This window comes from Anastrepha obliqua, chromosome 3 (assembly GCF_027943255.1).
Source record: "Anastrepha obliqua isolate idAnaObli1 chromosome 3, idAnaObli1_1.0, whole genome shotgun sequence".
NCBI lineage: Eukaryota > Metazoa > Arthropoda > Insecta > Diptera > Tephritidae > Anastrepha > Anastrepha obliqua.
Window position 1 is genome coordinate 88,182,702 of NC_072894.1, and position 24,330 is coordinate 88,207,031.

Consider the following 24,330-nt stretch of genomic DNA (forward strand, 5'->3'; position numbering starts at 1 on the left):
TACATAATTTTTTCTACAGTTGTACCGTTGTAATCAGCATAAAAAGTTCTACTGCACCTCATTTTGTTAAAAGGTCGGTGCTTATTCTTTACTTGTTCCATTACTTTTTTAATACAGAAATGCACACTTAAACTAATTTTAATTATATTTATTGTACCCCATTATATACAAATATTTGTTCTTGCTTTAATAAGATGAAGAATTTTGTCCGGCAAAATAATGGTCATACAAAAATAATTCAATTTTTACTTTTCACTACTTTTAGCTACATCAGCGTATATGTAATAAAATGTTGCAAGAATTCTTTTAATAGTTCTAGTTTTATTTTCAATTGGAACAGTGCATGAAATTTCAAATAGTTTTAAATAATAAAAATGAGTTTCATCTTTAATTTATGTTCATTACTTAATATATCTATTTATGTAACTAAAAATTAATCTTGCCAGCAGTCATCCAGTGATTTACTTTTTATCCTTTCCTTTATACACACAAATTACTCGTAAAAAATTAGTAGCCTAAGATATATAAAACTATCTTATAAAGCACATGAACGATGATAACAGAAAAGTTGTGGATTAAATATGCAAAAATGTCCTCTTTGTTTAAACTAATGTCTATTTTAATCACTTCTTGAATCAATGCTTTTAACATATCATATTTTCAAAGGTCGTAGGTGTAGTCATACATGAAACACTTATATAATATTTCCAATCTGCCACTGTTACAAATTGCGCCATCTATTCGAATTTGCGGTATTTAGTTTGACTCCCACTACGTATGCTTTGGCCCGGACCTCCTGTTGCTGCTGATGTTACCGTCCCTAAACTTTCATTATTGTTGCTGCCCACTGTTGCGCTTACTAGTTGCATTCGTCGTTTTACAACGATTTTTCGACCCTGCGTTGGCACTAAAGCCGTTGTTGTCACAGCCTTTGTTGTTGGCACTTTAACACTCACCAACTCTTCAGTATGTGTACTACTGGCGGTACCATCTGCATCGTTACCTACACCATCTACACTTGAGCTTGCTGTATTATCATCGTCCTAAAATATTGAAATATTAAGAAATGTATATTCCCCATTTTAAGAATAAATACTGTAATTATACCTCCTCTGCAACATCGTCACCGGTTTCCTCCTCCTCAAATTCTATATTATAGCCCTCAGGAGGTTCGACGAGTTGTCCATTCAGTGTAGGCAAAGGTATTTCCGGTAAAATAACTTGATGATTTGGCCCGTTACGTTCGTTCATTAATTGTTGTAATAACTGTGAAATGTCTTCACGTTTGCGCGTTACCGTTATAGTATCGAACCAAGCACTTAACTGTTTGATCGGCAGTCTGTAATCTCTAATGGGATCCTTGAAAAAATGTTCCACGTATTGCAATAGATAAAGACCGCAGTCGGTAAAGTTATTCTGCTGTGGCACCTTCACGCAATGACCTGGCATATTATCTTTATTGAAAACATGAGGAGTGACATCTGGCATTTTGGCACGATATTCACACGACAAATAGTCTCGTAATGTCGCAACAACTCGACTGCGTGACGCACCCGCCAACGAATCAAAAATTAATATTAACGGCTGTTTAATTGCTTGCGACTTAACTCCACTACTATTACTAGCATTAGAGTTGTTGTTTGCTGGTGCCCCTGCTGCAGTTGCTGCAACCGACACTGCAGATGCGCTGGCTCCACTATCAAAATCGCTATCTTCTGATGCTAAATCACTTTCGTCGCCTTCTGCTTCATCACGCTCGCTATCATCATCCCCAACTCCACACACTTCGGCCAGCATATTACTGCTTTCACGTTTGGAGAGTGGTGTAATGGTCGTATTGCCAATTTGTAGAGATACCTTTTTTCCTTCTGTTAATAAAGAGTTTTTAAATACAATTTTTTTTCAATTATTATATGTATTTACTTTGTTTCTTCAATTGCTGCGGTTCCACGGGCATATTCGTATCATATGTGACGGGACCTTTTAGCTTCGGGAAACAAATAATAGCTAGGAACCAATGTGACTGCTCATTGATGGGTATAATGATAAAATCCTTTTCAAATAGATTTACATTTTTTGTCCAGTTCTGAACACGGGCATGCCGTTTTTGCGCTGCGGTCTGTTTCACATCTTTGTCTGTGTTGTGATGGTGACGTGTGAGCGTTGTTAAGCGCTTATAGAAGAATGTACTAAAAATAAAAGCTCGTTCACGTTGCGCTTGTGGCACAATATTATTATGTACCCATTTTAGATAAAAATCGATTATAATATCGTTTAAATATTGATCTGTCGCCAAGCAAAGGTAATCTTCGGTATTTATCGAAATACCTCCCTTACCAGGCGGATAAATCAGTAACTGACGTATTTCATTGGAATTCAGTTGAGTTTTGGTGACGGATGCACTGGTGGTGGCTCTGTAATTGCATTTTATTAGCTGAATATAAAATTCAAATTTTATTCTAATCTTACTCGTTCGCCTTATTAGCAATTTGACGATCGGCAGCTTCTGCCCGTTGTAGCAAGTCATGTGCATCTACATCGGATATTTCATCGAAGAAATCCCAAATAGATTTTATAACATTGCACGATTGATCGGAACACGTGCTAAATTGTAATATAATTTTACGGACTTGATATGGACCATTTGGCGAGAAGTAAGAAGCTACAAATTGTAAAAAATTAATTAAAATTTACATCCGGAAACGGAAAAAGTAAAATTTCTTGATTGAATTAATTCATATTTTTCATTTTCATACATACATCCATCCAGAGGTAAGCCATTATCTTTCATTTCTAAACTGTTCTTTATATACTGGGCACAGTTGCGCAATGTATAGAAACACAACATTGACTCGGAAACTTTCGAGAAATGAGCGATGATTTTTACTACTTCACGTTTATGTATATGCAATGGGAAACTCTCATTTGGATTGCTTACTAGCGGCGCCACAAGGCACACCCCTTTGGATGTAAATGTCACCTACAAATATTTATAACATGTGTTTTAATCATTCAATTCCCATCCCCGATATAGCACTTACCGGTTCTTTTGGCTCAAAGCGATATGTTCCTATTCGCACAACTTTGCACTGCAACGTTGTACTCAATTTGTCCGTGCAATTTGATAGATCAGTCACATCATCCCGCTGAAAATCTATGAATTGAAAATACAATAAACAGGAATTTGTTTATAACTTCGTGGCATATGTTGGCTCTTAATATTTTAGGTTACTCCCGTCTGATTTAATTTTGTATTATAAAATAAAATATTTATATTATTATTTCAAGCAGCACCTTGGTTGCAGCGTTTTCTAATTCTACACGTTTTTTTTTACATTTCCCCCTATCTTCATATGACGTTTAAGTGAGTAGCGGCATTGATTCTGGCAGCTTTAAAGTTAGGTTTATTCTCTTAAAAAGCCTACCTTCCAGCTCCATCGCTTTGTTCAAAAGTTTTATATAATAAAAATCACGCTTTTCTATGCATTAAAATATATTTTCATAATTTTTACGTTGCGATGCAAATAACAATTTATCATCGAATTTTGTAACTTTGCTTTGCTTTTCACTTCCCGAAATGATGGCGACGACGTTTGCGAAAGGCGACACCAGGCGGCATTCGAATAAAATTACTGAATTCGAGTTTCGCACAGGCATTGCCATCCACAAAAAAAATTCTTTACTACCATCAAAATCATATGTTTGTTGAAATGCAATATAAAAGGGGTCTTCACACCGAGCATATTGTTTGTTCAGTTGGCAGCTTCACGTATATTTTATTTTCGTAAATGCAATGAAAGCGTCTTAGCGCTAATGGAGCGTCGTGACAAGATTGGCAATTTGATGTACTGAAGAAAAATAATAATGCGTTTGACAATTGGCATTTGATAGCGAGGAAGCTTAAGGTTGATATATCAAAAAGTGAAGGAAAAAAGTACGTAAGTAATTTCAAGAACATTTTCTTCTAGTGTATGATTTGGTTAATTTTTCGATCGGCGATCAAACATTACACACATTTTTATCAGCAATATATTTCAGTTACTGCCAATATTTACTGAGTTTATGTAGAAATTATAGTTAAAATGTTACATGGAGTAAAAAAGTGAAAAGTTTCAAAAGAAAGTGTTTTTTACATTTTGTGATAGAAAAGAGTAACTTTATAAAGGTATTTTTTGTTAATAACGTTTGAACAGTGAGAAAAAACAAACAATTCCTTCGCTCAGATTACCAATACTGGTACCAATAATCATTGATTGGTAGCGCCAAGACTTTTTTAATTAATTTTGTCATAGTGTTTCATGTCATGTTGGCGGCCGCCGTAGCCGAATGGTTTGGTGCGTGCCTACCATTCGGAATTCACAGAGAGAACGTAGGTTCGAATCTCGGTGAAACATCAAAATTAAGAAAAACATTTTTCTAATATCAGTCGTCCCTCGGCAGGCAATGGCAAGCCCCCGAGTGTATTTCTGCCATGAAAGCTCTTCATAAAAATATCTGCCGTTTGGAGTCGGCTTGAAACTGTAGGTCCCTCCATTTAAGGAACAACATTAAGACGTACGCCACAAATATGAGTAGGAGCTCGGCCAAACACCCAAAAAGAGTGTACGCGCCAATTATATATACATATATATAGTTCATGTTATAGTCGGCATATATGTCGGTATTTTGATTTTTTTGTTTTAAAATGTACTTGGGTTAATGATTATAAATCCGCAAAAGAGCATAACCAAACTAACAGAAATAAATTTATAATTAATGCCAAATGCAAAAGAACGTCAAAAGTAAGCAAAGAAAGTTGAAACAACCTAACGAGGTCGAGCTGTACTATCTACATCTGCCATAAGAACAAAGACGGCGATCTTGAATTATGGATGGAACACTTCTCGAACCTGTTAAATAGGATAGCTGCACATGTCACAGAGAATGTGAAGATCCTGATACCCCAATCGTTGACGGCGGAATTGTCGTTCCGCTACCCGACCATGACGTGGTGAGAATAGCGATAACGCGACTAATGAACAACGAAGGCGCGGGCGCCGACGGACTGTCACCTGAGCTATTCAAACATGGCGGCGAGGAGCTGGTAAGGTGCATGCATCAAATTCTATGCAAAATATGGTCAAATGAAAGGATGCCTACCGATTGGAACTTAAATGTACTCTGCCTAATACATAAGAAAGGTGATGCTGTACTCTGCAAAACTTAATCGCTCAGGCTCAATATTTTATAAGAGCGTACAATTGTTGGCGTATTCCGATGATATTGACATCATCGGCCTTGAAACCGCGCTGTTAGTTCTGCCTTTTCCTGTCATTAAACAAACAGTCGGCGCAATCGCGTATCGGCATCCACGTCACTGTTGATATTTATGATTTCGAGGTTGTAAATGACTTCGTTATGGCGCAGAAGCGTGGACGATGACAATATCCGAATATCCGATGAAGCGTCGCTTGGAGTGTTTGAGAAAAAGATTCTGCGGAAGATTTTTAGACTTTTGCACGTTGGCGACGGCGAATATCGCAGACGATGGAACGATGAGCTGTATGAGCTTTGCGACGACATAGGCATAACGTAGCGAATAAAGATCCAGCGGCTACGTTGGCTGGGTCATGTCGTCCGAATGGATACAAACGCTCCGGCTCTAAAAGTATTCGATGCGGTTTTAGCTGGTGGTAGCAGAGGAAGAGGAAGGCCCCCTCTGCGTTGGAAAGATCAGGTAGAGAAGAACTTGGCTTCACTTGGTGTGCCCAAATGGCGCCAGGTAGCACGAGAAAGAAACGACTGCCGCGCTTTGTTAAACTCGGTCAAAATCGTGTAAGCGGTTATCACACCAATTAAGAAGAATAAGTATGTTTCAAAGCTAGCATTTCACGAATAAGCGGAATTACCTCAGGCTGATGAGACGAGCAAGATTTATCTTTTAATAAAAATATTAGTTTAATTAATTAATTTACCGTTTGATTTATCATCTTCGTTAATCATAAATTAGTACAAAGGTAGTAATCCAGCTAAGAAAGAGATGATATCACTAAATTCATAAAATTCGAAAAGAATGCATAGGCGCTGCAATATATGGCCGCAAAATCAATCGTTATGTGCCGATGGGTAGTTTTCCAAACATCTTCCAAGCGGAGGAGTATGCCATCAGTCTATGTGCAGAGATTAACTTAGACAGGAACTTCCGGAATGAGCGAAAGTCAGACGGCACTCAAGGCTTTGTCATCCTGTAAGTTTAAGTCCTCACTGGTCGAGAAACGGAATCTGTTAGGACACAGGTGAATAAATGGGACGAATTAGCGGACGCATTGGCAAGAAGGGCTGCGGCCTCGTGATTAATAGGACCCCAGCACTTCCTTGCTATGGGACAACACAAAATCCAAGAGAAGCTTAGAAATGAAGTGCTAAAGCTAGCTATGGGGGGTTAGCTGGCACCAAACTTATGCGGTCATACTACATTAAAATAAAAATTCGCTACATAAACGCACAGTATGTATGCTGTAAGCAACCACGATTTACATATGTATATGGAATGTGACTCTTTTGAGAGAGAGTTTTGCGTGACTCTTTTTGAGAGAAAATATTTAGTAGACGAAACACTTGACTTTGAGGTATGTTTACACATTTGAGCAATTGGGAACTAAATACGGCTTGAAACCTTGAATGATGACGCTTTTGTTCACATCCCTTGGTCAGCCCTGGAAGTAACTGCCTTTTCACATGCCCCTCAAAACTTGTAGATCGAGCAATTGATGGTCGTTTTAGATCCCCTCTAGGGAGTCGCGAATTGTATTACGAACCCTTGAAGGTATGCCAAATTGTTAATGTTGCTGCAGCTTTGTATTATATAATAGTGGTCGGCCTTCATTATCGTGTGATGGATGATGTTTGTGGAATAACCTTCTATTAACGAAAATATTAAACGTTTATCATCCATTTGCATATAATGATCTTCTTCATTATACGCACAACTTCTTTACTGCACCATTCGCTGCATACTAGGTTATCTAGTTCTTCCTCTTGTTGCAGTCTCTTTTATTCGAAAACACCTTTTGACGCTCCATATGAGTATTATGACCACTTTTCTTGGGTCGCTTCTGGATAATTAGAGAACGTCTCGGTAGGAAAAAACAGCAGGTCTCTGATAGCATCGATATATCTGGACCGGACTCATTATTAATTATTAATACTTCGTTAGCAGCAGGTATTCCTACACTTGATTTCCCTGTGATACCGTGCATGCAGATATCTATAACGGTCTGCATGATGACCACTTCCTTCAACTCATTAAAATTGGGCGTATTTTTTATTCCTATCAGCATTTTTAAATTTTCTACTACGATAGCAATAACGATATACAATATGACGTAAATAAGTAGATTAAATGGATGTCAATCTACGAATTTTGAATGTACGTTCGTAGCTATTCGAATAATATAGGGCAAATTTATAAATTCTCAGAACATCGAGTCTACGGTTCCTATGATAAGGTTGAAATAAATAAGAATTTAACATTTTACGAGACATAAAATCTCCTTAGACTTTTTATTACAACGAAGAACTTTTATTCTTTAAAACATCTGAAGTGAATCTTAGTTCTTTGCGATTTCAGGATTCGTTTTATTAAAATAAATTTCCTTCTGGAAATCAAGCTATGAAAGCACGACTACCGATCTCATTTAATAATGAAAGCCTGTCGCTGTGCCTGTTGCTACGTACATTGTATATCATTTAGATATTCTATAATAAGTTTATTAGTAGAAGTGGCAGTCGGTCTCTGAACCAACTCATATAGACCGTTGCCGATCCATTGTGATACCACAGTAGTAGTTTACCTGCTACTCCTCGTTAAACCATTTTGTTTTAGGCATGGCAGTCACATTTTTGTCGGACATCTCGTTAAGAGTTCTTCTGAAAAATGTGCGACCGGTGCAAGATGCACCTAATATGGAATTTATTTTCCGATTAACTAGTAGGTCACGTACTAGTAGTCTAATTGACACATCAAGTCCAACCTTACAAAGGGCCGAGAGATTTTTCCCTGGAGAGATATTATTAAATGCACATTCAATATTTAGGAAGCCTGCTAGAGCATATTTTTTAGCCGAGAAAGATTTTTCAAAGTATCCACAGGTGAGTGCAGGACCAGTATTGATTGAGCTGCCCTTAGCATAAGCATGTTGAGCAGCCGACAAATTACCAATGTTCCAGCAACCTTCCATGTGAAGATCGACCAAGTTTTTAGAAGGAACAATGACAAGCTGATTGGTCTTAAGTCCTTCGAAAGGGCATGCGAAATCTTGCCGGCTTTGGGAATAAAAACTATATTGGTTTGTCTCCACTTCGCAGGGGTATTTGAAAGCCTGAGGGAGATTTTAAAACCGATTAAGAGCTATGGTCTCGTCGGATCAGGTGATTTAAAAGGTTTGAAGTTATTAACCACCTATATATATAAATATATATATCTTTCTCAGACCATAAAATGCCTTTTCCTATGGGCTTTTAACATTGAAACGCATATTTTTCAACAGTATACAGCGACCACAGGAGTTAAAAACTTACCCGCATAAATGGCGCTTTCATCTAGGTCTGGCATTGTAGGCTCAAAACCTAACGGTTCGTAAGCTTGTGTCTTGCAGCTCGAAGGATTTGCGGCATTAGAATTTGATGAAAACTGTAAAATCAATTAATTAATTAATTTTTAATAAGTATTTATTTTTGGGGAATTCCGATTGTGTACTCACCGATCCTTGAGCTTTATTAGATGATTCGTCATCATCTTCTTCATCACTGCTTAGTGTGAGAATTACAGGTTCAACCTCGGCTGCTCGACGCCCACTCCGAGTACCACGTCCCCGTGCAGCAACACTGAGACTCCCACGTCCACGCGACGAAGTACCACTATTAGTTCCGCTACTACTGAGTGAACCAAGCGAATTTTTAGCTTGTGTTCGCGCTAATATATCACTGCCACGGCGTTTGTCGCTTGCCGTAAGTTCACTGCTGCCAATGACTTTCGGTAAAGACGTGTCGCTAGTTGCTGAAGAATTATTAGTACCTAAATTCTTGACACATGGCACTCGCTTTGGTGGCTCGAGAAAAACGCGTTTACAACGTTCGCACTTAGCATGATCGTATCCGCTGAAGCCACAGCTTTGACATACAGCGAGAAACCCTTGTATAATTTTTCGGGGCACCTCCTCTATTGCGGCTGGACATGTAGTAGATTTGCTATTAGTGATATTTGATCCGGAAATATTACTATTTCCCTCTTTATGTGCCGATTCAGAAATAACAGTAGAATTTGCGGTTTGCGCTGAGCTACTTGCCAAATTTCCGTAACTACCTGTGGAGCTTGATTGTGTGATGGTTCCATGCGAGACATTTGTATTTCCTCCACTAGCAACTGAAGAAGCATTAGATGAGCTTATGTTGCTACTACCCGTTGTATCTTGTTGCCTATTCATTTGTAAAGTTTGCTCTGCGCGTGATATAAGTTCGCTTGCAGATTCTTGGACTGAAAAGCCTACGGTAACGACAAAATCAATGTTGGCTCCAGGATTTTCTACGCACTGAATCGTAGTTGAACTATCAAATGGCACCCCAACTTGTTCGAGTAGATCTTGAACCGTGCATGACTCACGCGGTAATGTAAATGTGATTAGTCGCTGCTCTCCTGACACCAGTATAACCAACATTTTAGCACTATTTCGATCTTTTTCTGCCATTTGCGTGTTGTTACGATTCTGCATGACATGTTGAGTGTGAATCTCGTAGTTGTTGTGCGATGTGCGATGCACGGCTGAAGACGACGTTGCGGTTGGCATCGGTGGTTGCGATTGTTGGGATAGTTGAGGCGGTTGAACTTGTTGCGGGGCAACACGCGCAATCGGCACCATTCCAGCATTTCCGGAAGTATGCGCCGGTAGCATTTTAGTGGGAGGTTGAGGTCCACTCGCACGTAATGGTGTCTTCATCTGCAAAATTGTGGCTGTAGTGGTAGTGGATGAGCCGGGAGTAGGTGGATGTCGTTTGCGATACTCGGCCAAGGTAATGCATGTGCCATTTTGTGTACGCACTAAACGTGTGTCATCATCCTCTTTGGCGTAGTAGCTTGTCAGAGTAGTACCCGCAGGCGTTGTAACGTTCGCTACCGATCCAGCCGGTTTTTGCTGATCCTTCTTTACCACAACCGCTTGAATACTATCCTCTAAGTCCAGTTCGTAATTACCACTGCTACTACCAGCACTGTTACCGTTGCCAGCACTCGCACCGGCAGTTACTATTGGTGCACGAAAACGGGTTGCTACTAGCTGTGTTGTACGTTGTGGTTGCTGCGAGGAACCTGCTACTAATTGCAACTGTTGTGGCGTATCCGTTATGCTGCGGTATATGTGTTTTACTTGACCCTGTTGATTTAGAATTGTGATATTTTTGCCTTGGACCACTGCGTTCTGTAGGAGTTGTTGTGACGGTGATATTTGTTGTTGCGGATGTAACTGTTGAGATTGTTGTTGTACTATTGTTGTGGCTACTTGTGTGCCTCTACCCGCGAGCGCACCACCTGCACGCCCTCCACGAGCTGCCCCACGTGCTCGTGTGCTGCCACTGGCTCCTCCTCTGGGCCGAGTAGCACGAGGTGCTTGCTGGTGCTGTTGTGGCTGCATTGGTGTAGGCACCTGTGGTCGTACAGCCCGACCTACCGATGCGACCGGCATGCGCGCGATCAGAGTGTGTGTACCTCCAATGGCGCCACCACCACGAGGCGATTTATTACGTATTCCACCGCGCATTACCCCACCTCCAGTCACTCCCCCACCCATCGTTGTGGCTACTAAGTGCTGCTGTGGCTGTTGCTGCAATTGCATTTGAGATTGCTGTTGCAGTGGTGGCTTTACTTGCTGAGGATTCTGGACTGTAGTAGCCTGAATGGGATGAAACACAACATTTTGCTGTGTCTGAGGTTGTTGATGTTGCTGGACCGTCTCTTGAGGCGGTGCACCTACACGAGTTTGAACGAGACGTGCAGTCGTGTGCATAGGACTGGTGGTGGGAGAAGCTTGTAATTGTATATGCTGCTGCTGTGGAGGATGTTGCTGGTGCGATTGAGGAGACTGCTGAAGCACAGTTTGAGTTTGAGGTTGTTGTTGCTGCTGTGGTGTGTACAAGACACGATTTGTGTTGTAGATGATACGTTGTTGGGGCATCGGTTGACGCATAATTATTTCTGGATGTTGCGGGGATTGAATTAAAACTTGCTGGCCCGACGGCTGTTGTAATATAACGTGCGCATTGTTAAGCATCTGGAATAAAATATAGATTTTATTAACGGTTTTAAAAATGCAGTCTTCCCTATTACCACATACATAAAACAAAAATATAGAGTTTATAAGAGGTTTGCACTTCGATCTCATGGTCTTTTGTGCCAAAATATAGTTTTATATGCGTGGTGCATACGGTATTTGAGGACATGCATACTGTGACTATAACTTCCGGAAAACATTTTTTTCTTTTTGTTCTTACACCGATTTAGAAATCTATCTTCTTAAGTGCGCCCGTTCATTTGTTCACAAGGTTCGTCGTGAATTGGAAGCATCAGAATCCAGAATCGGTTGCAAAGCGATGGTGACACAAGATTGGATGGCTGAAAATTAACACCGCGCTTATGCCACCTAATATCCCACAACTTATTCCCTTGGATTACTACGTATGACACGTAGTAGCGCGTGAAACCAATAAGTATCTTCATAACACCATTTTCTCTCTGAAGGTTGCAATTAATACCGTTGCAGTCAAAGGGAATTGGGAGCATTTGATCCGGTCAAGGTCATTACAGCTAATAGAAATTTTATTGAATGATTTTATAGATATATAATAAGTCAATATTGTGTAAAAAACTCGTCAAATACCGCACGCACCCTGTATAGTTGGAAGTAGTATTCAAGTGTTAATATATAACTCCGGGTTCGAAATCCACTTTGGACACCAATGATAGACAATTTTGTTCTAATAGCGTCAGTTATATACACTTATAAACAAAAGTTGGCAGTGTCCGGGTCATAGTGATTTTTATTATTTTAGTGAAAAATGGTGTCTAGATTAAGTTGTTAGAAGAAGAAATTTCAGATGTTCAAATTAGAGCGAATTAATGATATTCGATTCGAAATTATGAATGCAGTCTTTGGTTTTGGATGACAACAAGTTGTGCACCGGATTCTGAGCGAAGAAGAGCTATCTGAGGTACGATACACTAGACAGGGCTAATTTACTGGGGCGGCAGCCCTTGGTCGGGAAAAAACATGAGTCATTCCGGTAACATAGAATGGAGCAGCCATGGGAATGAATACTGCTACAACAACAACTACAAGAGTTATCTGAAAGCAGTTGCATAGCATACCGTGCCATAACTTCTTATCGATGAAAACATCGACCACATTGTGGTGAAAGCCGATTGGTATTTGGTGACTCACGTGCACCACGATTTTTTGGCATTCAAGCCTGCCAAACGATCTTAGAGGAACTTCTCCCAGAGCAAATAGTCGATTGGACCTTCAGAACGGTAAACGACGATGCCTCCCGATAGGCAACTGCAGCAGCTCGCTTGACACAACAGCTGCCAGCGCTGATCTGATTACTAACATAATAATGCGACCTATGATATATCTTCCATCAGACCATTTCTCATTACCGTATCCATCAATAGCTACCGACTTTCTTTTCTTGAAGCACCGTACCCATATTAACTTTAACAAAACTGATTGAGTCGGCTTACGAACAACGGATCTCAATTCGGCAACTGGTAAATCAACATAAGCAGACCTGTAACTTCACCTCTGGGGTGAGTAAGCTTTGGCCCACCGGAAGGTATATGCCTAAGTCGAAGAAACACAATGATAGATTAGCAATCACATTCGGTGATTATATTTCGTTGAACCCGAAGAAATTCGTGAGGCTCTCCGGCCGAGAATTTATATTGCAAGCTCCGGTGCAACAACGGTTGAACAACCTGCTAAACAACAGTGCACCGCTTGCTTTCACCAGCGATGGCGAGCAGGTGGCCATTAAGAAGGTAAAAGCCGTTGAAGCCATTGATCCAGACGTTGTAAGGTGTAAACATGTTGATGCTAAAAAACATACACCAACGGTAGTAGTTCACCCATAAAGGTCTACCACCAGTCCATACCCACCCTTATTATCAAAAGAATAAAGCAGGAAGAGTGGTCACACTACGTTCCCACGAGAAGTCAGGTTAAATCTAACTTTCCCTCCACATTACTGGAATGACCCGGATGTGTAATCGGCCAAGGACTGTCACTCCAGCAGTATTCCCCAACTGGATACCCTTCAACCATGGGGAGTCATATTGCCTAATATCTTTTCTTTCCGCAATAGTGGAGACACATCAAGCCCTTCTACTCCGAGTATTTACGAAACATCAGCACCACTACAACATTTAACGCCATAAACACGCGAATAGACCGAGTTGACATCAACAATCTACTCTCCCAAAGGGACTGAATCGGTGGTCAGAAAATTACCTGTGATTACCGATATAATATATTTAAATATAGGACGAAAAAGCAAAGGGAGCCGCAAGATGTTATCCTTCTTCCCTTGCTAGTCTAATTTTATGTTTCGAAACTTTCTCAACCACCAGAGTGAGCTTCATTGGTCTCATATGCTGACGATTGCTCAAATTGGCGTCCGGCAATGGCCCAGATCGGTTATGTTCTAAAGTGAACGATAAACTCTCTAGACTTTCTCGCTTTTTCACTGCAAGGACCATCCAAATTTCCCCTGAATTCGTGGCAAGCTTATTTTCGACTTGAACGAAGGAGGTCAAACTACCACTGATAATTAAAGTCGATAAAATACATAAATATCGACTGTCAATAACCCCAAGTTACTGGCGATTCTAAAGTCCAAAACCGGAACCAGGTCATCAAATTTCCAGCCAGAATGATTTAGTGATTCAGCTCCCGCCATGGGTGGATGAAGTAATTAAAAAACAAAAAAAAAAAAAAAAAAAAACAAAAAAAAAAAAAAATCATTTACCTGGGTTTGTTGAGTTTGTGATTGTTGCGTTTGCATGCGATAAACAATTTGTTGAGGTTGCTGTGGCGCCTGCATTGAATGTTGCTGATGCACAATTTGTTGTTGTTGTTGGTATTGTTGTTGTTGCTGCTGCACATGCAACTGTTGTTGTTGCTGATGCTGCATTTCTTGCTGCTGTTGCTGTTGCACCAATGAATTTGGTTGCAATATTTGCTCGGTGGTATAATACAATTGCGGCTGTTGTTGTGTCTGCTGCGCCAACTGGTGATGATCCTGTTGCATCTGTTGGGCTTCATGCACATAATGCTGTTGCTGTTGTTGATGATGATGATCATACATCACTTGTTGTTGATGTTGCACTGCTTGTTGCTGTTGCTGCTGCTGGGAGATTTCATCACCGATTATGTATTGCGTAGTTGTTGCTGTCGGCTGTTGTTGGTACTGCTGTTGCGCCGGTACACTAGCTGCCTGGTAAACTACCTGTTGGCCATCATTGAGCATTAGTTGTTCATCCGGTAAGAGTAATTGCTGAATTTCATAAAAATAAGTTAGGATAATAAAAAGTGATATAATGTAATAATGGTTTTCGTATAAATCATTACGATTTCTTAAAAAAATCTGGACTGACTTCGGTTGCAATATAGCTATGTAGGTAAATTGATTTCCATATAACACAATAAAGATGTATTATATGTTACAGCGCCGGGTGTCTTTATGTAGTTTTGGTCATGTGAAAAATATTTATGTTAATAAGATTAATATAAATATTTTTTTTTTCCAAAAATAAATCGAAATAGATGAAAGAAACCCCATTTTTATAATTTTTACGTCAGATATCCAAATAGTTTTCACATGCTTTTTTTATGTACTACACTTAAAAATTTTGTACAACACGTTATATTTATCTCTATCTCTTACCAGTATTAAGACAAATACTTAAAACGCTTGGAAAAAATAAATTAAAAAAATTTTTATAACATTCGAGTATACCACCGTAACTAGGTATTCTACGGTGATCGATTGAAGTTATACCAAAACCATCAGTAATACCAAAACAACCGTATTCAAGACGCACACCACAAATAGGAGGAGGAGCTCGGCCAAGCACCCAAAAAGAGTGTACGCGCCAATTATATATATATATATAGCGTTTTTCAATAGGTGCGCTTCAACTTTTTTCCGATAGGCAGGGCGAACGACGCAATATTTTTTATTTTTCGCTTGTCATTTGTAAACTTCATTAGTATACATTTCATCATGGAACGCTACACACTTGAGCAACGATTGCAAATCGTGCAAATTTTTTATGAAAATAATCGTTCTGTTGCTGCTACTTTAAAAACTACTTTTTCCAAAAAATCATCTTCAGTGATGAAGCTCACTTTTGGCTCAATGGCTTTGTCAACAAGCAAAATATGCGTTACTGGGCATAAAGCAATCCACACGTGATTCATGAGGCACCGTTGCATCCCGAAAAAATCACTGTTTGGTGCGGTTTACATGCCGGTGGCGTAATTGGCCCATATTTTTTCGTTGACGAGAACGATCGCCACGTTACTGTGAATGGAAATCGATACCGCGACATGATAAAAGATTATTTTTGGCCGCAATTGAATGGTATGGACTTAGACGACATGTGGTTTCAACAGGACGGGGCCACAAGCCACACAGCACACGCTACAATTGATTTGTTGAAGAGTAAGTTCGATGAGCGCATTATTTCCAGAAATGGACCGGTCGAATGGCCGCCGCGCTTGTGTGATTTGACGCCTCTAAACTATTTTCTTTGGGGTTATGTGAAGTCATTGGTCTACAGTAACAAGCCGGCGACGATTTGTGAGCTCAGAGCCAATATTGAACGCGAAATTGCTGGAATTTCGGCCGATTTATGCAAAAGAGTGGTCGAAAATTGGGTTCGACGATTGGACTTCGTAAAACGTGCACGCGGTGGTCATGCAAAAGAAATCGAATTTCATACTTAAATGTAAATGTTCAAACTCGATAATAAAAAAAAAAATTAGTTAAAAAAGTCAAACCGTTTGTGTTTTATTCAAAAAAAAAAAAAAGTTGAAGCGCTCTTACTGAAAAACGCTTTATATAAACAATTAGGTCTTATATAATATTTTACTCTCAACCTTAAAACTTCTAACCTTTGTTAAATTATGATGATAAGTTTGTCATGGCTGTGAGTTGTAACATATATAAAATACAAATATGGCATTAACCTTTCGTTAGGCGCTACTTATAGATATTGTTATTATTATAGTATTATATGATGCAAGTAATTTTTGCTGCATCAATCCTTCATCATTTTATGTATTAGCACATTTTTCTGAGTTTTCTTGAGTATAATTTTATATTGAATACAATTTTTTAAAATTGAATTTCGTTTTATTTTGTTTATAAAATAATGACCTAATTAACTTTTTTAATTTAATTCGAATCTTTATTTAAATCAACTCGATACCAAGCGCCTATTCTTTCTGTAAAAGACACTGTGCCTAACGGAAGGTTAATAATTAAATTAGTTATGGATACATTATAAATGTATCTTATTTATGAAAAGAAAAATATATGAACCTGCGGCCGGTTATGGCTACCAACGCCAACATCTTCACTAGCAACATGTACCACTTGAACATCTGCGTAGATCTGCTTTAAGTCGTCCAGGTTTTGTATTTGATAATATTGCGCCATTGGAGGAGGCCTTATCTGTTAATTTAGAAAACATAAAGAAATACTGTATATGATTTATGTGAATTCTAATAAACGTATTAAAAGAAACTCCCTTAGTAGTGCAACAAAAGCTGTAAACACTTAAATGAATCGTAGTTTTAAACAAAACCGTTCTGCGCTTCTAGTTGGAATGGATTACTTTTATCGACATTAGCACGATTTGGATAGTGTTGCTACAATTTGAGATAGACAATAACGATTGAACAACGCGATGATGTAGTTTAATATTCGTTTATGCTCAAAAATACGGCAGCCTACTGAGGAGGACGAAGCCAAAATTTAACTGCAACGCACCCCAGACCATGGGGTAATCAACGTTATGAGATGGCAATAGCGAAAATTGCACAGTGGCACATTATTTCTTAACAGTGCTGCCTACAATGTGCACCGCAAGAATTGCTTATGAGATAAAGGCATATCCCCAGTATTTACAACGCAGCATAGCCTGCAATATCGTCATGTTAATAAAAAAACAATTGCTGACACTGATCTGATCAAGAGAGCGTCGACTCAAGCGATATATTATATATCATCGGACTATCTACCCAAACTTATCTTGATTGAAAATGTTTGTCAACATCCGTACTTCTCAGCTGGATATTGGTTTAGAAAGCGCGGCTACGTACGCCACGTCGATCCCCGTATCAGGGATCTTAATTTTCAAATTTGACAACTGCAGTCTGTTTAATGTAAATGCTGGTAAATAAGCAATATGTGCTTGTGAAATTCGTTTGTGTTGTGAGAAATTTAGAAAGCGTACGTTGTTTTTACAAAATGAGTTCCTCACGATTTGAATCAGTGCTCCAATGTACACACTCTAAAGGTCTAGGAGTGTTACAGGCACCAGCTGCAAAATATTTGACAAAGTCGAGGACGTTCATAACGGTTATAAACTAGATATCTATACTAATATTATAAAGAGGAAAACTTTGTTTGTTTGTTTGTTTGTTTGTTTGTAACGAATAGGCTCAAAACTGGACCGATTTTAAAAATTCTTTCACCATTCGAAAACTACATTATCCACGAGTAACATGGATTACATTTTATTTTGGGAAAAAATAGGGTTCCGTAAGATATTTGGATTTTTCGGACACAAACTGAAAAAAATCTTATATATAAAATAAAGTCAACTTTTTGTGTGTGTTCGCTAACCGGTCGTGTCTGCACCGAATTAAACCAAACTTACACACATTGTTAAGAAGGTATTGAAGATGGTTTCCGTATAGTTTGGATACCTATTGGTGGATAGGGCTCGAGATATAGGTCAAAACGTGGACCCGGGTAACCTTCGGATGTGTATGTACAATATGGGTATCAAATTGAAGCTGTTGGTGAATGCTTTAGTACAGAGTATTTTTCATGCCGCTCCGTGACTGGGGTCTCGAGATATAGGTCAAAACGTTGACCCGGGTAACCTTTGGTTGTGTATGTACAATATGGGTATCAAATGAAAGCTGTTGATAAGTGCTTTAATACGGGGTAATTTTCATACCTATTGATGACTAGGGTCTCGAAATATATGCCAAAACGTGGACCCGCCGTGTCTTTGAACCGAATTAAACCAAACTTACACACATTGTTAAAGAGGTATTGAAAATGGTTTCCGTATAGTTTGGATACCTATTGGTAGATAGGGTCTCGAGATATAGGTCAAAACGTGGACCCGGGTAACCTTCCGATGTGTATGTACAATATGGGTATCAAATGGAAGCTGTTGGTGAATGCTTTAGTTCAGAGTATTTTTCATACCGCTATGTGACTAGGGTCTCGAGATAGAGACCAAAACGTGGACCCTAGAATGTGTTTGTACAATATGGATATCAAATGAAAGCTGTTGATAAGTGCTTTAATAGGGGGTAATTTTCATACCTATTGATGACTAGGGTCTCGCAATATATGCCAAAACGTGGACCCACCGTGTCTTTGAACCGAATTAAACCAAACTTACACACATTGTTAAGTAGGTATTGAAGAAGATTTCTGTATAGTTTGAATACCTATTGGTAGATAGGGTCTCGAGATATAGGTCAAAACGTGGACCCGGGTAACCTTCGGACGTGTATGTACAATATGGGTATCAAATGGAAGCTGTTGGTGAATGCTTTAGTTCAGAGTATTTTTCATGCCGCTCCGTGACTAGGGTCTCGAGATAGAGACCAAAACGTGGAGCCTAGAATGTGTTTGTACAATATGGATATCAAATTGAAGCTGTTGGTGAAAGCCTTAGTACAGAGTCTTTTTCATGCCGCTATGTGACTGGGGTCTCGAGATATAGGTCAAAACGTGGACCCGGGTAACCTTTGGTTGTGTATGTATTATACAATATGGGTATCAAATGAAAGTGCTTTAATACGGGGTAATTTTCATGCCTATTGATGACTAGGGTCTCGAAATATATGCCAAAACGTGGACCCGCCGTGTCTTTGCACCGAATTAAACCAAACTTATGCACATTGTTAAGTAAGTATTGAAAATGGGTTTCGTAAAGTTTGGTTGTAATTCGGAGCAGTGGCAACGGGTACAGCGTTCTTTTGAGCCAGCCATAATGTCGCTTACTTTTTTAACGCTTGAGGCGGAACTGAACTGTCAAATTGACAGTGTGAGTTACAATGTGTCAATATTTCTTTCTGATTTGGATGCCATAAGGAAAAAACGTAAGTGCAACATGTAAAAATTGTTTGTGAATTTTTTTGGAGTGGATTTTGGAACAGTGAATAATTTCTTACGAAATTTGAGAATTTAATGTGAAATCCGAATGAAATTATGTGTTCGTGGAAAAAACAATTTTTTTCGTTTTTTTTTTTGAAAAATATAAATGGATAATGGTTAAAAAAGCTCAATGCTTAATAAAACATATAAATTGAAACGAAAAATTCATGGATGATCAGGAAAAAAGACGATTGTTTATTCATATGCGTTGATTTGAAATTTAAAAACAATCTTCTTTTTCCTGATTTTCAATTTATATTTTATATTTACTCAAAAACAAATAGAAGAACAAAAAATATTGTTTATGCCAAAGCGCTTGAATAAAGAATAAAGAAATAAATAATATGAAAGCCATATATTTTCTGTTCTAAATCATATCTATTCTATTTTAGTGTGCCCAGCGAAGGGGGCCGGGTTTGCTAGTATTGACATATTGACAAAACCATAAAAAGCAGAACTGCCATTCCCGCATGCTGTTTTGTAATTAATGTCGTAAATAGAATTATCCTTTATTAGACGCTTTTAGAAATATTACATTTCATTGTATCGATTAGATCAAAAGGGGCAAGTGCGAAGTATATACAATTATTTAAAATTCAATTTAAATTAATAATATCAAATCATCTTGTACATTATCTCCACTGAATTGTGTATGCTACTCTGTAAGATTGTGCTGGAAATACTTATATTCACATTATGACACTCTACGGTATACAACTTGTATTTCAACGAACGAATGCATTGAAAAAATTAACATTAAGGGGTTACATCTAGTTAGAAGCCCTGAAAAATGAGGTTTTTAAAAAAATTTTCCTGAGAAAACTTCTGAATTAATTGTTTTAAGCCTTTGTACACATATTATGGTAACTTTGAATAATATTTAAAAAAATTTTATTTGCAAGAATAACAGTTTTTATAGCTGCTACAGCAGATTTCCAGGAACCCCTCCAAAAAAAGACGTTTTACGGTGACCACTATATCTCAGAAGTGGATTATCTGAAATGAAAAAACCTAACGGATTTGATTAAAGTATTGTATATTCTTGTAATTAATCGAAGGAATAAGCAAAAAAAAAATTTATTGACAAAATGGCGGCTTCTCAAAAAAAAAAATCTATTTTTTGGAATAGTTTTGGCCTTAAATTGTGTATAAACAAAAAAATGTTTATCGGTTTTAAAAAAGCTTCGATTAAGTACTAGAAAATATAGTTCAGAAGCCGGTGTAAAAATTTCAGACTAACCGGTTTAGCCGTTTCCGAGAAATCGTGGTCACCGACTTTCAAAACACAGTTTTGAGAAAAACAAGGTTAAAGTTTTAAAAGCTAATTTAAAGTGCTCTGACGCGTCGTTACATTTATGCGTATAACTTCAAAAATAATCTTCGGAATGACTTGAAATTTTCATAGTGTTTACTTAAATATATGTACATTACAAAAATGAAATAAAAAAAAATCGATTTTTTGAAAATTCTAACTAGATGTAACCCCTTAACTAAAAAAACATAGATAAATATTTAAAAAGAAACAAGTTAAAACTTAATGTTAACACAACTAAGGCTATCATAATAAATGAAAATTCAAATGAAGATGGAATCATAGATAATGAACCATAAGAGAAAAATTATGAAACTAAATACCCAGGGAGTTATAGATACAAATTTGAATTTTAAAAGCCCTTTCAACTATGTATGTATGTAGCAAAATTGCCAAGACTGTTTTTTCAGAGAATTAGAAAAATTTTGTCGATGCCATTATGATTGACTTAGAACGCAGAAAATTTAGCTCAGAACAAACTTAAAAAAAGACTCGATTGAATTGTTTTCAGCCAGGTAACATTTATTAACAAAATATTGAGTTCCACACACACCATATTCTCTGCAAATTGCTCGGAATAATTTTATACAAAATTATACTAATTCAAGCAACATGTGACCAAGACACAGCGTGGAGAATGATAAAACATAGGTATAGTTGTAGTAGAGTAAGTTACTGCTACAAAAACAATAACATTAAACATATAGTACTGAACGATGAAAGGAATGAAATAGCCAAAGCGTTAAAAAAAAATATAAAATAGCAAACAAAATGAATGCATTTTTTATAAAGTGTCGAAGAAATTAACAGCAGCATTTAAATAATCAGATATAAAGATGATACAGAGCAAAGCAATGTTTAGTTCCAGTACATAAACGATTTAGGAAATGTGATATAACTTGTTTATACCGAAATACTCCAATTAATTTCTACGAAAATTATTTTGTGTGCATTTTACTTAACCTCTCGCTGAAAACTCGGGAGTTTCAAGTGCTAGAGGTGCTATAAACACTTAATTTTCATACACTAACGATAGGGGAAAAGTATTAAGTGCAGTCAAGAGCTGATAGTTTATTAATAACACCTTACTGTATAAGACTAAGTAGTTCAACTCGCGAAGTCATCGCCACATTGAATATTAACTTAAAAACACAAATGTGTATTTGAAAATAATAAAACAATTTCTCATGTATATGAACTAGATTTGTTTCAGAGAATTGGAAAACAATAGGCAATTGATATCGCCTTAAAATTGTTTAATGAGATTATCAGGCTTCTTTTCTTATTTAATAAATTGAGAAACGTTATTAAGATCGAGGGGAAAGGTCTTATACTTATATACAAGATTGTTATTCGATTACAGTAAACAAAATTTTTTTTTTTATAAAATTGTATCAACATAAAGCAAACCACTCAGTAAGTAATGCAATTGTGAATTGAAAATGAGTAAGGCAGCTAAATAATCTAACTAAAAACTCTTTAAATGCTCCTTTTAAGCACGATTTCATTAAGCTGCACAGCATAATCTCTTGCAGTCAAGTGCTGTTTGGGACCAGTGGGCAGCTGACCTTTTAGGTGGGGTGACTGAACGATTAGGGGAAGGGCCTTCTTATAATTGCAAAGAAAAGGTAGTTTTTCGAGATCAAACATCAAAAATTACAAGGATTAAACAAAGCGTAAAACAAAGTGTTGCCCTTCCTCGACAACTATTTAACTACAATATATCTAAGAATTGTACGGCATTGACGTCGGGTAACGAAATTGATGACTTTTGATCAAAAGCAAATAGTTATCCTTTGTCTATTTCTCACAGCTTCCGTTTTTCGCCAGTAAATCCATGACCTTATTTACCACATGAATAATGTAAGAAAAGTGTGAGCTTAATACCTAAGTGTATGGCACACTATATTCCCACAAATGCTGGTTCGACGTGACAAGGACGTATTAGATTTATATTCGACTAATTACCGCCACTTCAGCAGTATTATCAGAAGATATATTATATTATATGTAATGTTTCCTGTTATTATAAAAACATCATACTTTCGAATACTCAGCAGTGGTTTTCGCACATTGATTCTTCAAGAACACTACCCATTATAACCAGCACTTCCTTAACCAAAATACCCATAGTTATATGCCACCAACAACAGTCACTTCAATAGCATATCCAGAATATTATGGGGAATGTTTTAGGCTCTTACTTCAAAAACTTTATTTATCACCAATCCTTCTAGAGAACATACACTTGCAATTAAAACCACAGTTTTATGCATGGGCAAACCCACAGAGGTATAGTTGTGGTAGATATAATCAAATAATAGCCAATTTTGTGAATTATTTATTTATAAGGTATATTTTTGAAACAATGTCTCGGAATTCGATCTCAGCTTTATTTTGCACAACTATAAGCATTCGGATTTCCATTCATATGTAGCCTCGGCTTTTCAACAAAATTGAAGTACAACCACCCCGAAAACAAAAAAACTTTTGCCACAAATTACACAATATTAACTCCTGTAAAACTTACGTTTAATGGCACAATAACGAAATCAATGCCTCACAATTGCGATGCTATTATTTTTTACAGCCGTTTTTACACAAAGGACATTTTATATAGTTCCAATAATGTCGCCAACAAGTAAAAATCTCACATAAAAATAGCTTTCTTCTTGCGTAGAAATCAAATATGGCGTGAAAATGGAGTAAACTACCTCGCACCGCACCGCGACGGATGACATTTGCTGTTGCGGTTTCGAAATTTCGAACTTCGATTACACACCAAGGCCGCCATCGAAAAGTTCTCTCAGCGACATCTACCCGGTAAGATAATTTTGACATTTTTCTTTGTATCTTTCCTTTCGTGTAAATCCGTAAACAATTTGTACTTGACATTTTGTTTACAACCGTTTTTTTCTTGGAGTAACGAGTGGTCCCACTAAGAGCGCGTATATTATTCTAATAAAAAAATAGTGGTACCACCAAATGTTTTCCTGAAAGTACCGTTCAATAATAGCTTGACTTAGTAAACTTTCAAGTTAAAATATATAATTATCATTATCACTTTCACTTAAATACATTAGTTTCCCATTACTCGTAATTTTAATAGTATTTTTGTACAAAAAAATTCAACTATCTGTAGGAGCAACCGTACGAAGCGGAATCGAAAGCGAACGTCAGATTGTTTGTACATATATGCTCATTTCTGACGTACATGTTGTCAGATAGTTTTTGTTGATTCTTATACTTCCTCTGACATTAAATTATAGTTGCCACTTAATTGTAGTTGCAAAAGTCGAAAAGTACCGACTGCAAGTGATCATTCATATGCAAGGCTACACGGAGATATTCAATTGTTTTTCAATTTATTCATGGTTATTTTACTTATTTTTATTATGTTCTATTAAAATCACTAATTATACGCAGGTATACACATTTGAAGATCAATTCGTTAATTCAATTACCAATTAACACTCACAAATTTATTGAGTGGTAACTTCGTGCCTCATCATTTTTTATTA

The 24,330-nt window shown here is 37.5% G+C and overlaps 1 protein-coding gene across 2 annotated transcripts; it reads right to left on the reverse strand.

The window, feature by feature from the left end:
• Positions 1–4: 4 nt before the first annotated feature.
• On the reverse strand, positions 5–23,955 carry LOC129243067 (uncharacterized). 2 transcript variants are annotated; one of them, XM_054880159.1, is made up of 11 exons: positions 23,340–23,955; positions 16,633–16,764; positions 14,053–14,532; positions 8,742–11,300; positions 8,560–8,671; positions 3,042–3,154; positions 2,761–2,980; positions 2,470–2,662; positions 1,924–2,414; positions 1,108–1,868; positions 5–1,043 (listed from the first exon to the last, which is right to left on the reverse strand). In XM_054880159.1, the coding sequence occupies exons 2-11, from the start codon at positions 16,747–16,749 to the stop codon at positions 738–740; spliced, it is 5,352 nt and encodes a 1,783-aa protein (XP_054736134.1). In that variant the 5' UTR covers positions 16,750–16,764; positions 23,340–23,955; the 3' UTR covers positions 5–737. The 2 variants fall into 2 exon arrangements, with proteins under 2 accessions (XP_054736134.1, XP_054736133.1); XM_054880158.1 differs by having other exon boundaries at positions 14,053–14,580.
• Between the last annotated feature and the right edge of the window lie 375 nt (positions 23,956–24,330).

What these genes read in the sequence shown, in the direction of transcription:
- LOC129243067 (XM_054880158.1), bottom strand. Translation starts at nt 16,749, where the DNA reads ATGGCGCAATATTATCAAATACAAAACCTGGACGACTTAAAGCAGATC. An exon ending in CTAATAAAGCTCAAGGATCG is followed by an intron (nt 8,672 to 8,741) that starts GTGAGTACACAA and finishes TTGATTTTACAG; the next exon opens with TTTTCATCAAATTCTAATGC. An exon ending in TGGCTTACCTCTGGATGGAT is followed by an intron (nt 2,663 to 2,760) that starts GTATGTATGAAA and finishes TACAATTTGTAG; the next exon opens with CTTCTTACTTCTCGCCAAAT.